Source organism: Eublepharis macularius, chromosome 5 (assembly GCF_028583425.1).
Source record: "Eublepharis macularius isolate TG4126 chromosome 5, MPM_Emac_v1.0, whole genome shotgun sequence".
Lineage (NCBI taxonomy): Eukaryota > Metazoa > Chordata > Lepidosauria > Squamata > Eublepharidae > Eublepharis > Eublepharis macularius.
This window is the reverse complement of record NC_072794.1, coordinates 52,947,258-52,961,772: the sequence shown is the minus strand read 5'-3', so window position 1 is coordinate 52,961,772 and position 14,515 is coordinate 52,947,258. Positions and strand designations below refer to the sequence as shown.

Sequence of the window (14,515 nt, the reverse complement as noted above, 5' to 3'; positions counted from 1 at the left end):
TTGCTTAAGGTAGACCTTCTGGCATCAACTTGGAGGCCTTTTTCTGTTGTTGCTTTCATTTTGTGGGAAGGGCTACCTGAGACAGTGAGGTGAGAGTAGCAGCATCTGTAGAAGTTTTAAAAAGGTGCTACAAGACCATTTTATTAGCTTGGACTTTTAAGGGAGAGGGGGAAGACTGCAGACTTTTAGAGGAGGGGGAGTTATTTGGGATTTTATTGTATTTTGTATGTTTAAAATTTGAATTTGAGAGTTGCCTTGAGCCACAGGTCAGCACAGGGCATAGATATTTGAATAAATGAATTAATGAATGTGCTTACAAACTCAAGTGGGATACTGCCTTCCACATCTAATAGTCTTTCATAGACAGCCACAGACCTATGGGGCTTCCATAGTTGTCTATTGGAGGAAGGCCCATTTGTTCTCTTGAGTCCACTTTGGACAGGGGCCAGTTTATTCATATTAACAATTAAACTGGAGTGTATTTATTTATTAATAATATTAAAAGTCCCTCAGTATTCCAAATATCAAAATGTGCAATAATAACAAAGCAATTAAAATTAAGCCATCAAGTCCAAATATTAAAAACGGCAGCACAATGGGGAAAACACCAGCAAGGGCATCTTATTTGAATAACATGTTAAAAAAACCCCTCAGCCTAAACAAGCATGCCTTACAATTTGGCCAGAAGGCTGGAAGAGTAGCCTTGTACACAGGACTAGAGATGGGCACGAACCAGAATACAAACTAAAGTTTGTCACAAACCAGGCTGGTTTATGCTTCGCAAACCAGCTGTTCGTGGAAGCTTGTTTTCTACAAACTTCCACAAACTGGTCTACTGGTTCATGTTAAACCCCAATGCCCCTTTCCGTGCAGCTGCAAAGGAACTCCCAGCTGGCCAGCCAAGCCCCACCTGCTGTTTTAATGGCCATTTCTCCGCTGCTTGGAGCAGTGGGGAAATGCCCATTTAAACAGAGGGGCTTGGAGCTTGGAGTGGTGGAGAAATACCCATTTAAACAGTAGGGCTTGGCTGGCCAGCCAAGGCCCACCTGCAGTTTAAATGGACATTTCCCCACTGCTCCAAGCAATGTCCATTTAAACAGTGGGTGGGGCTTGGCTGGCCGGACAGGATTTCCTGGCTGGCCAGCCAAGCCCCACCTGCTGTTGAAATGGCCATTTCCCCGCCGCTCCGAGTGGAGGGAAAATGTCCATTTAAACCAGGATCGGACTTGGCTGGCCAGCCAGGAGCTCCTGGCTGGCCAGCCAAGCCCCACCCACTGTTTAAATGGCCATTTCTCTACCGCTTTGAACTGCGGGGAAATGCCTATTTAAACAGCGGGGCTTGGCTGCCCGGCCAGGAATTCCCGGCTGGCCAGCCAAGCCCCACCCGCCCCACCTTTTAAATGATCAGCTGCTTGTCAGAGATCTCCCTGACAAGCAGCTGATCTGGGCGTTTAAATGCCCCTTCCTGTGCCGCTTCGCAGTGGCACAGAAACGGTCATTTAACTCCCCACTGGCTTGGATCAGCTGCTTGTCGGGGAGATCCCCAACAAGCAGCTGATCCACAGGTTCAAATGCCCCTTTCCGTGCTGCTTGAAAGCAGCATGGAAGGGGGCATTTAAACCCCATGAACCATGAACTGGTTCATGAACTGGGGCAAGTTAGTGCATGGTTCGTGAAATGCCACAAACTGCACGGTTCATTTTTTTCCCTGGTTCATGACCACCTCTACACAGGACCCCTCTTGAATGAATACACTGAAAGGGAGAGCAGGTAGAAGTGCTCAGGCCCCACCCATGCTTCTCCGTGGTTGCCAGCTCATGAGCACAGTACCTACACACAGAGGACAGTGTCCATGCATACACTTCCTCCCTGCTTCCTGGACATTGCTGATCACAGGGAGGGGGATGCCTGCTGTTCCTCTCTGTGCATTCAGTCAACATATGCAGCGAGGGGTTATGTGAATAATACTGCCAGATCCAATATATTATTTAATTATCTTCTGAATAATATATTTTGATAATTTTCTTCTGGTGTTATTTGATGCAGTTCAACAAGTGTGGAGGAAACAAAAGATTATGTGATCATTCCTTTGCATACCACAGTTTTTATTTTGGATTTGAGTTTCCCTTGATGACGAGACAAGTGCAGATAGAAATGTATTGAGCTTATTATTAAATTTGTAATAAACCTGTGTCTTATTTTAGCAGACTGTACTGTAGCATTTTAGCAGACAGACAAAAAAATTATATCCCATTACGAAAAATATATTATTGGACATCTTCTGTCTGCACCTTCTCTCTCTAGTTCCATCTACAAAGCTGTACTGTGCTATTGGAGATGATGTGGATAGTATGTGACATTATTCCATGGGGAACTGAAGAGTGCATGCCAGAAGGGAAGTTCTAATATTTTCTTTTTCTTTTGGGGGGAGATGAAGAGGAGAGGGGAAGGTATGTCTAGTAGTTCTTATACTCTCCAGTCATATGCTGCCTCTTTTCTGGTTCCCTGCTGTCTGTTTCTGCTTCTAAAGTCTTAGACACACTAAAGGTTCCAGATGAAAGAGAACTGATGCTCTGAAGTCAAAGGCACACAACTCATGCCATAAAAAAATAAAACACCAGGGTGGATGGGAATATTCTCCTCCTACTACTACTTCTGTTCACATTTTTGTACAAGTGGGGGGAAAGGCCAGGCAGCCATAAGACTTATTCTTTGCCATAATTAGTCAATGAGTTGGAAAACACAAGTATATTTCTCCACCTCCACCACCTCTTGTTGAAAAATAATATACAGTATTATATTACATATATTTACATTATATTTACATTTACATTATATTTCATATTATTACATATGAAATAATTATGTTCATATGTAATAATTATTTCAATGCCATTACCAATGGCAAAGACAATTCATTCAGAAATGTGGATCTTGAATTTACGTGATGATGTAGGCAGTCACAGTGATATATTTTTATTCACATTTTATACCACTTCTTTTAAGTATTGACCTGATTATATAGTTGAATATAGAACAGTGAAAATATTCTGCACCATTTGTGATTATTGCTTGCTGTGAGTATTAGCAACTTTGACCACTGCTGATAGGAGAATTTGATCTGATACGATCTTGCTGTTTTTTATCTGGGCCAAAGCAGCAGCAACTGCAAAAGAGCCCTTTGTTGAGCAGTGTTATTGGGGGCGGGGTCAACTTGTTCAACAGAAGTGCAAAGTCATTTTATGAAATTTCACTAATCTTATCAAAACCTTTTGGGCATTCCCTGAAATTCTGAGTTTTACTTGAGCTGAAATGTCCAAATTCATTTTAAATTGCTCTTCAGTTAATACAATTAAGGTGTAGTTGAAAGGCCGCTGATTTTTTCATTGCACCTGTGAAAGAGATCTCAGAATGAGGTGGGAGCCTGCAAGATTTTAGCTATCATCTATTTTGATATCATAAGAGAAGTTAGTGAGTCTCCATTATTGTTTTAATATCGATAGGTCTTTTTCATGAATTCACATGTGACTTGGGAGAGGTATACATTATTCTAATTTAGGAGTTTCTCCTTACCACCTTGACCTTCCTTCTCTTTCTTTTCAAAATAATTTATTATTATTCTTATCTCCTTAGTGTGGTTGGCACTTACAAGTTAGGTAAGATATGCAGATGATTACTGCTAGTTGTGTGACAATAGGAACAGAAGGTTCTATACTTGCTACTAATGGTTTCCCACATGGTAGCACGGAACACTGGTGTGATAAGTGTGCGTGGAGCAACAACAGTGCATGCCTCCTTAAATGCGAGATGTGGGTTCTTTCCTGTCTTCTTTTGTCATTGCGTTGGAGCTGAGTGGAGCTGATTCACATATGGAAACTATCCACATGCAGTTTTGCATTTCTGAACTGGAGCTACTGTGCTTGTTCAACATCTTCTCTTGTACTGAAGACTAAAACATGGGCTGGGCATTTGCAATATATAGAATACAGCAGGGATGTTCTAGCCATGTGGTGGGACCCTCAGATGAGTTCTGTGGAGACCCACCTACAAGGTTAGAGTCTATCCAGAACCACTTTTTTTTTGCCGCCTCTTAGAAAGAACTTGCATGATAGTATGTTAAACAAAATTTGTGCTAGGGTATGAGCTTTTGTGAGTCATAGCTCACTTCTACTGCTACAGACAGACTAACATGGCTATCCATCTTGATATATCTGCATGATAGTATGCATTTATACAAGGCAACTATAATATGCTTCCTGTCTTTCTTATTTATCTGTTATATTTATACCTCCCTTTTCTCCCCAGTGGGGAGCCAAAGTGGCTAATGACATTTTCCTCTCTTCCATTTTATCCTCACAATAACCTTGAGAAGTAGGCTGCCGTGCGATAGATCCAAGGTTATCCAGTGAACTTCCATGGCAGAAAGAATATTCAAACTGGGTGTCCAAATCCTAGTCTGACACTCTGACCACTACAACTCACTGGGTGTTGTCCCATTCATACGTACAGAAGTGGCAGATAGAATTATAGGATTCCTCTGTGGCTGACCCTTCACTTGTTTCTTACTACATTATAGCTCTTGCTACTCAGTTTGTGTTTCCCATCCTTAGCTCTCTTGGTCCTAGCCTTGATTCCAGTGATAACTATATTTTCTTCCAGTCATGTGACTTTTTGTGGGCCTTGGTCTGGAAAGGTCGAAGGCCACTGGAATTGAATATAGCTGCAATATCTTTAGCAGTGATACTAGATCCATTCATGTGGTAGTGCTGAAATATTTTCATAGAACGAGCATCAGAATTTGACATAGTTTTATCTCTTGTAAATTACTGGTTGATGAAAAATATTCTCGGTGAGTTGGATCCCACCAACTTTTCTATGGTTGAAAGAGTGAGGTCAGGCTCCCTTTTGACCACCAGAAATCCTATATAAGGCATTGAAGGGCAGGTCTGAACAAAAGGGAACAAGGCTGTAGTAAAGAACGTAATCAACTGAGATAGAGTGGCCAGTCTGATAGGATGCAACCTGATACCTTGCTTACATTTAATATAGCTCTTGGTTCAAATGCAAAACAATGAAGTCAATCTGAAAAGTAAAAAGGGGCCTCTGACGATGAACTTCAAAGTGAAGTATAATTTTTTAAAATGTTGCTTACATAGGGCAATTTATGTAGAATTGTGGTTTTCTGTAATTGTTGGCATATTCCCTGTAAGTACAGAGCTGTGCCCGTGATTTCTCACAGTATCAATCATTTTAATCCATTTAGGTAATAATGTTCTGGCCTTCCTTTCTGCTTTCTTATTTGGTGCCTTTTGCCTGTTCTTTGGAATGCTTGCACCTTCCTCTTTTTTTTTTTTTGCTGTTTTTGGTACAGTAAATGCACCCTGTAATATGTATTACGGCATGGTCAAAGGATAATTTATTGTCAAATAGAAAAAAATAGGTCAACACTAATGTCACTTGATGATCAACCCCCCCAAGTTTAATAAAACATCTCACCAGCATGCATCCTGCACAGTGGTTGATATTTTATTACAACTGCAGTACCTGGGCTATAGCAGTAGTGTAATTACTGAGCTGTCAGAGTGATAAGTGGGATTAATGGCAGCCTGATGCACTTTAGTCTGCGGAGTGCGCTGAGAATTGGAAGATGGTGTTGTTATAAGAGTCTGTCTATACTGGCATATTCACGGCACTCCCACCCCATCTCCCTCCCATCCAATGCCACAAATTCAAGTTTGCGTTGCCCTGCCTCATTAACATTTGACATTTTCAACAGCTGTTATTTGTGAGCCTGCTCAATAATAAAAAAGGGAGAGATAATATATTATTTGGTAAAAGATGCATAATGACACCACCTAATAATCTATACATGCTCTAGACCACTTGAAATGGCTTCCTGGACAATTCTTAATATGGGATGTTTTCTTTCCAGGTTTAAATTTAAGACATGCATTTGATGTGATGTTTGTTCTGTAGCTGTCACATTTAAAATAGTAATAGTTTATCTAACTGCCACCTCGTATGAAGGGTACAAATAGAGAGGGGGGGCATACAGTGGTTTATTTTCCATACACATTATTCGGTGTCCCACGTTATTTCCAAAACTGAACAGTTCTGACTTTATTCAAAGCCAACAGCTCACACCCACTTTTCTCCTCATGTTGTTTCAAGACAAATCTACTCAGAAGATGTTCCTTTAGTACCAATTTAGGCAGGTCACATCCAATAAGGTCAAAGTATGAATAAAGATTGTTGGTCCGAAGCAAAATCCAAAAGCAAAAGCAGAGTAGTACCTTTCATTAATAAAAGGCTGTTGTATATGAATTAAGAATTCTGCATGCAATATGTGATCCAAGTTTGCTGCCAAGTTCCCATCACATTGTATTGCTTCATCATTGACTTAGAATCCAAATGCTCTGCTTGTATGGTGTTAGTGAGGAGACCTACCAGAGGATGAGAAACTGAACTTGGAACATACATTATAAAAATAATAGTAATACATGTCATGTACATAAAGCACAGTAAGTTCACTCTGTTCACAGATCTTGGACTTTTTTTTAATTTATTGAAAAGTTTGCAGAAGCTTTTGACCTGTCTCAAGAGTAGGACAAAAGTAATGAATAATTCCTTTGTCATAGCTTTTTTTAAAAACAGAGTTCAACACACCTATGGCCTAGCCATAGGATTTTCCCATTTCCTTTTTTTTCTTGTCAGGATTTTAATCTTCCTTTGTCAGCTTTTCAAACCTTTTATCTGCCATTGACCTGTCAGTTCCTCTATTTAGGTCAATAAATTCAACTAATATTTATGAAGCTCAGTATAGAAAATCTGTGGTAGGTGTTATTTTGCATTCAGCCTAGAGTTTGAGTCTTTAGCATTAAATACGCCTTGAATTGAACATAGGTAGATTAAAAAAATAAGAAACCAAACCTCACTACTCGATGGTTTTTGCTGATTCACTGAACACTTGCCTATATCTTTTCCCCAAGTCATTGGAAGTCCTGGAAAACAATACATCCTTACACAATTATTGCCACCACAAAAATGCATAAGGGAGTTGTCTTTTATGGGTGGCTTGGTTTTGACGTTGTTCTGGTGGCGCTTGCCTCATTTTACCTGTCTGAGACATGGGAATAATAGCATTTCTCTCAGGAACATTTTCCATCTCTGCTGAAACAGTAAAGCATTATTAATTTTTAGATTGATTAGCTTCTGTCAGGTACACGGAAAAATCGTATGTTGTTGGCAGCGTTCTGTGCTGTAAGTCGCTTTAACTCATTTACTTTCTTCCCCAGGTGTTTAAAGTGTGCAGATGCCCCCTGTCAGAAGAGCTGCCCAACTAATCTAGACATCAAGTCATTTATCACAAGTATTGCAAACAAGGTAAAAAATAAAAAGAAAGAAAGAAAGAAAAGAGAGGCTGGTTCACCAAGTCTGTAAGAGCTGCAATTGCTGCATTTCCCTTTGTATGATTGAATTACAGCCCTTATCTTTGTGTGTAGCTTAATGAAATAATGTTTAGAGCAGCTATTATAAAATTTAACAGACTTTTCTTAATTGCATAATTATTCTTGCTCCTTTCCTGTGGAGATACTGTGCCATAAGTGCATAGCCAGTATGTATGTTAGCTCTGTGGTTTCAAATAATTATATATCTTTTTGTTTGTACAAGTATTGGCTTTTGGGTTTTCTCTGTTGGTGTTACTAGTTAAAAAAATAAGTTATTTGTGGTCTGTAGTCACTACAGAACTCTGCTGGGCTACTATCTTTGAAAGCCTCTCCCCACAAAACAAAATAATACCTGATCTTTCTAGAGCTCTATTAATATAGAAATAACTAAACAGTTTGGAACTTGAGCCAAACAAAACTGGCTATTGGAGGTGCAAAGATGAGATCTTGTTTATTTCAGTTTTTTTTTTAAATAGTCACTTGGGACTAAAATTTGTTGTATAGGGTACAGAAAAAGAGACTAATAAATTTCTTTCAAGATGCCTTTAATGAAAGCCAGTTTTTCCTGTTTAGTGCTTCAGTCCAGTTACAAGAATAGTAACAAACAGCATCAATTTCGAATGCTAGATTAAGTAGAACTAAGAATGGCAATGTTAAAGGCAACCTGTTCCAGCCTTGACATTATACATGCGTTCTGAAACACAGAATTATGGATTTCTAAGGACTTCTTCAAATGCTCTTTTGCCCTTGGAGTTCAGTATGACTGGGAACCAGGAGTCAGTATTGGCACTCCTTCCTTTTTGTCTCATCTTGAGTAGGTGGCAATAAATGAACTGATAGATTCCTCATTTACTTGATGTTGATTCTTTCAGAATCTGCAAGAAAGAGCCAGTTAGATCCTAGCTTTCTAATTCACAGGGTGAGAGAGATCAGACAATGAAATAAATATAATAGGTTGCAGGGCTTTTTTTCTGGGAAAAGAGGTGGTGAAATGCTCTATCAACACATGTGCGTGCGCAAACCGCCTGTGTGCTCCCGGAGATACGTGGCAACTCAGGCACTATCTGATTAGGTGAATAGAGCCAGGCCAGATAATAATGTCTCCGATTTTGGGGCAAGGTTTCCACAAACTCAATAATGTCTTAATAATGCTGCCACCATAATTGCACATAAACCAAACTGTCTCTCTCTCTCTTTAGTTGCATTAAAGTTATACTTAGGTTGTTGGGGGTTTTCCGGGCTGTCTTGCCGTGGTCTTGGCATTGTAGTTCCTGACGTTTCGCCAGCAGCTGTGGCTGGCATCTTCAGAGGTGTAGCACCAAAAGACAGAGATCTCTCAGTGTCACAGTGTGGAAAAGATGTAGGTCATTGGTATCTACTCAGGAGGGGTGGGGTTGAGCTGAGTCATTCTGTAAGAGTTTCCCAGGGTGTGGAATGCTAATGGCGGGAGGCTTCACTGTATCCTGAGGCGGTTCTTTTGCATATGGATTGGTGCTTGATGTGCTAATCTTCTCTGCAGGGCTATTGTCGGGTGTGGAGTGTTTTGTTGGCCTGGTGTTTTTCAGAACTGGAGCCCATGCTCTGTTCATTCTTAAGGTTTCTTCTTTCCTGTTGAAGTTTTGCTTATGCTTGTGAATTTCAATGGCTTCCCTGTGCAGTCTGACAAAGTAGTTGGAAGTGTTGTCCAGTATTTTGGTGTCCTGGAATAAGATACTGTGCCCTGTTTGAGTTAGGCTATGTTCAGCCACTGCTGATTTTTCAGGCTGTCCAAGTCTGCAGTGTCTTTCATGTTCTTTTATTCTTGTCTGGATGCTACGCTTTGTGGTCCCGATGTAAACTTGTCCACAGCTGCAGGGTATACGGTATACTCCTGCAGAGGTGAGGGGATCTCTGCTGTCTTTTGCAAAAGACAGCAGAGATCCCCTCACCTCTGCAGGAGTATACCGTATACCCTGCAGCTGTGGACAAGTTTACATCGGGACCACAAAGCGTAGCATCCAGACAAGAATAAAAGAACATGAAAGACACTGCAGACTTGGACAGCCTGAAAAATCAGCAGTGGCTGAACATAGCCTAACTCAAACAGGGCACAGTATCTTATTCCAGGACACCAAAATACTGGACAACACTTCCAACTACTTTGTCAGACTGCACAGGGAAGCCATTGAAATTCACAAGCATAAGCAAAACTTCAACAGGAAAGAAGAAACCTTAAGAATGAACAGAGCATGGGCTCCAGTTCTGAAAAACACCAGGCCAACAAAACACTCCACACCCGACAATAGCCCTGCAGAGAAGATTAGCACATCAAGCACCAATCCATATGCAAAAGAACCGCCTCAGGATACAGTGAAGCCTCCCGCCATTAGCATTCCACACCCTGGGAAACTCTTACAGAATGACTCAGCTCAACCCCACCCCTCCTGAGTAGATACCAATGACCTACATCTTTTCCACACTGTGACACTGAGAGATCTCTGTCTTTTGGTGCTACACCTCTGAAGATGCCAGCCACAGCTGCTGGCGAAACGTCAGGAACTACAATGCCAAGACCACGGCAAGACAGCCCGGAAAACCCCCAACAACCATCGTTCTCCGGCCGTGAAAGCCTTCGACAATACAAAGTTATACTTAGTTTAGAATATCTTTTTTTTGTTGCCTGCCAACTCTACCTTACCAATGGCTAAGCTGTTAATGACATTGTGAAATGCTCATAAATATTCCAGTGTCCTACACAAACAGTATTCATAAAAACTTCCTTAACACCCATATGTCCACTGCAATTTCAGTGATGTTAATCAGCTGAGGGTGGGGAGAACCATTTGAGTTACAGCTATTAAGACATAAACACCTATATGCTGATGAATATATGGATGAAAACCTTCTGTGACTTGGACACAGCTATCCATTCCTAGCATAAAACTGGAATAACCATAACTGATATTTTATCTAATACAAGTAACCGAACTGATATATTTAACTAACACAGAATGAAATTGTGTGAACCATAACAATGTCAACCTCAGTCAACAAAAGAATGAAAGCAACACACACAGAGAGAGCCTCACCCACTCCCCCAATGAAAATAAAACAGAATGAACTCAAAGCAGCACACATATACACAGAAACCCCTGAATGAAATGGAAAGCAGAATGAACTCAAAGCAGCTAAGCCTCCTCTGCAAAGCCGACCACAGCAGCTCTGCTTACACTCGCTGTCTCTCTCTCTCACTCACGAATGAAAAACGCAGAATGAATTCAAAGCAGCTTACCCTCCTCTGCAGAGCCCTGCCAGGTCCCATCTCTCTCTCTCTCTCTCTCTCTCTCTCTCTCTCTCTCTCTCTCTCTCTCTCTCTCTCTCTTTCACACACACACACACAGAGGAATGGGAAAAAAGTAGAATGAACTCAAAGCAGCTAAGCATCCTCTGCAGTGCCTGCAGGGCCAAAGGAGGTAGGAATCACATGGGCAGATTCTAGAGCTTTTGGAACGGCGTTCTGGAGCATTCCCCCTCAAAAAAAGTCCTGATAGGTTGTATTGAGAAGTTCTATTAGCAGTACTTTGTCACAAGGAGCCTTCTGCGGATGCAGGAACGGTCTTTTGTGCCAGCAAAAGGTTCTTTGCACCAGAGGAGAATGCTGCTGTTAATAGAATAAATCTGCAGGATCCAGCCCCTTATCTCCTCATTCACTTGTTTCAAGCATGGTAAAGTCTGGCCAGGTCCTAAGTGTAAACTCCAAAGTGAATTAATGGCTAAGATTATTCTAACAGTGTTATTGTTTGCTGCTTATTTTTGTATAGCATTAAATAATTAATGTGTATATATCTTGCCGTGAATGTATGAACTTTAGCGATTTTTCTGCATTCGGTTGTGAATGTGACAATCCCAGGCAAACCTTGGGAACATCAGTACTCATGTGTGTGTTCTTACTTTTCTGATGGCACCAGTTAATACTGACAGTCTCATTTAGGCAACCACAACCACTTATTTATTCATTTATATCTCATCTTTCTCCACAATGGGGATCCAAGACAGCTTACCTCTTCTGCATTTTATCCTCACAACAACCCTGTAAGATAGATTGAGATATGGGACTGGCCCAAGGTCACCCAATAAGCTTCCATGACAGAGTGGGGATTTGGATATGGGTCTCCCAGATCCTGATCTAACTAATATACCACACTGACCATCAATACCCTAAACCTTTGGACTTTGGAAAAATTAATCTGGGATTTTTCAAAATGCAGACACATACCATCTTTTAAACAGTCTTTGTGAAAAACCATGTTTAATCTCCATTCACTGCTGTTTATGCACTAGATGGAGTAGACTGTTACTCATAAATGCCTATGTCACAATAAAGTAGTTAGTCTTTAAGTGGCTCCAGAACTATCTGCCCTTTTCCTGCAACAAGTTAGCAAAGCTGGTCTGTAATTTAAGATGGATTGTCACCAAGAACTACTGCTATTTAGACTTTATTTCAATGAATGGAGCATGAAATTAGAAGGAGACTGTGTACTAAAAGCACTTGATGAAATGATCCCTTGACCTCTACACCCAAGCTTTAAGGACAGTGGGGTTGCATAGGGTTTCTATTCTTTGATCCATAGATCCATATTCTATTTTTTGATCCATAGGTCTATTCTTTGATCCATAGACCACAAAATACTAATGAAAATATATGAAGATGAATGTGTGTGTTATGGTACGTCAAGTCGCTTCCAACTTACGGCAACTCTGTGAATTAATGGCTTCCAAAACATCCTATCATTGACAGCCCTGCATATGTCTTGCAAACTGATGGCTGTAGCTTCATTTATTGAATAATTTGGTGTTGATGTCAGGTCGTCCATCTGTTTATTTATTTATATTATTTTATATCTCTTGCCTTTCTTCTAACACAGTCGGTATCAAAGGTAGTGATACTAGCTGGCACTTTTACCATGGAAACTTAATATTTTGTGTGCTAATTATATGTTGCGTAGAATATGAACAAAAGCATTACATTGTAAATACTGACACAGAATATATGTTAATAAACCTAAATGTTGCTGTGATGGACAACGACCAATTTTGCACCAGTTTTGTGTGCAAGGAGACATGCTTTAAATTATGGAGCAACCTTTGCATGTATCTACAGATACGTGACAAAGTGCTCTCCCATGCACATGGAGTCTAAAGCAGCATTGCATACCTCTAGTTAGTATTATATGTCTAGCACTTTGACTCTAGTTGAATTCTCTGTCTCTTTTCTATAATAACCACCCATATTGATATTGTGCAGGTATGTGGCATGGATGGGAAGGTGTCAGCTGCCATTCCTCTTTGCCTGGAACTTAGGTGTAGAGGGAGAAAGGCTTTTAATCATATGAGACTTTTGTTACTTAATCAGTTAGGTTAGGGTTTCAGTTCAGTACTCAACCATGTACCTAGCATCTAGATGTGGTCCCTGCTTTCTCCAGCTAGGAAGAAGTGGAGCTGAGAGTTTTGCTTAATATCTTGGAAAGTGCTGTACCAGGAGTATTGGGCTAGACAACAAAATGGTCCAGCGAAGTCAGCTTCTCATATCTTAGCTGTCCATCCTTCTTCTGGAGGAAGCTTCTGGAAGGGAGTTTCATTGGACAGTTCCATTTGACCTAAGGTTAAGGAGCTAATAGTAAAATGTCTGAAAACTCTAAGCATCTGCCTGTTCTAAACACACACAGAGACAGGGAATGCAAGAGGCAATGCTTATGCCAGTTTGCATATCACCCATTTGAGTCAATGCTCTCTCACTAAGCAGGGAGGTAGCATAACACACATTCATTTAAAGCAGCTTTCATTATAACAGACTTTTTTTGACAGTGGAGTATAGCAAGTGCATTCTTTTGTCAGGTATTTAAGAGCTTTATTGTGTGCAGTGTGTTTTGCTGGGAAACTACTGTAGCAATCACAAAAGGTCAGGGATTCTTGTTCTCTAAACCCTGAGGCATTTTAGATATTTGCCGTCCTTGCACAATGTAACGAGTTCTACATTGCTTTGCCAGTAGACCTCAACTGGGCAAGGGGTGGGAGGGTGGGGGAGAGGGTTGTCTTTCTGGGTTGAAAGGGTAATTGAATTGCCAGACTCAATGAGCCTAGGGCTTCTATGAGTAAAAGATGGCACTTGCTTTGGCTGCCATTGTACTACGATTCTAAGATTTCACAGTGTCTAAGCTGAAACTTCCTTTCATTCCTTTTCATACGATGGGATTACAGTCCTGCTTTCCAAAGTGTGCAAAACTATTCCATTCTGTCTTTCAAGTCAATATTCACAGTCATGTTCACACAGGCTATTGCTATTGTGCATCTCTCAATAGGTGAGACAAACTTTGGATTCCTCATACTGTGAACACTTGTTTAAACACACACACACACACACACACAGAGAGAGAGAGAGAGAGAGAGAGAGAGAGAGAGAGAGAGAGAGAGAGAGAGAGAGAGAGGCAACAAGCATATATTTTGTCACTGTACAAACTATCTGCTACCCTTTGCTACTGATTATCAGATGTTGCATGAAAATAAGTTACTTTGCTGAAAAGCTTGAAGGTATTCATAATTTATTCATGCCTTCACTGGAGACACACCCTGCTGAAAAGCAAATGTTAGTTCAGTGGAAGAGAGCTGTTTGACAGTCCTCTTGTTTACCTCCCATTCATTTTGACTGGATGTGCTTAATGAGTTGGAGGCCATATCAAATCCAGGCTGCCTAGTTCCACAGGTGGCTTAAAAATTGACCTTTGTGCCTCAGGTTGCTGATGGGGGAAGAACAGGGATACAAAATTCCCAGGGCACAGGTTATCCAGGGGGCCAACACATAAAAGAAATATCAGGCTCTACAATTCCTCTCGCCTCGGAAATCATATTTTAGATCAATTGGAATCAATTGAAATCCCCCAAATCAGAAAAGATCTAATTAATAATTTATTAGTGGCTGCCAAAACATTAATAGCTTCAAACTGGAAATTGCCAAAAATACCATCAATCGATAACTGGATGGCAAAAATTTGGGATCGCTATATACAAGAGAAAATCCACGATGGAATATA

General features: G+C 40.6%; 1 protein-coding gene across 1 annotated transcript in view; it reads left to right on the top strand.

The window, feature by feature from the left end:
- Window positions 1-14,515, top strand: part of DPYD (dihydropyrimidine dehydrogenase) — a 765,031-nt gene that overhangs the window by 181,490 nt on the left and 569,026 nt on the right. Inside the window, exon 4 of the mRNA XM_054980010.1 lies at window positions 7,296-7,383. Coding sequence (XP_054835985.1) covers window positions 7,296-7,383 — 88 coding nt within the window. The remainder of the gene's footprint in view (window positions 1-7,295; window positions 7,384-14,515) is intronic.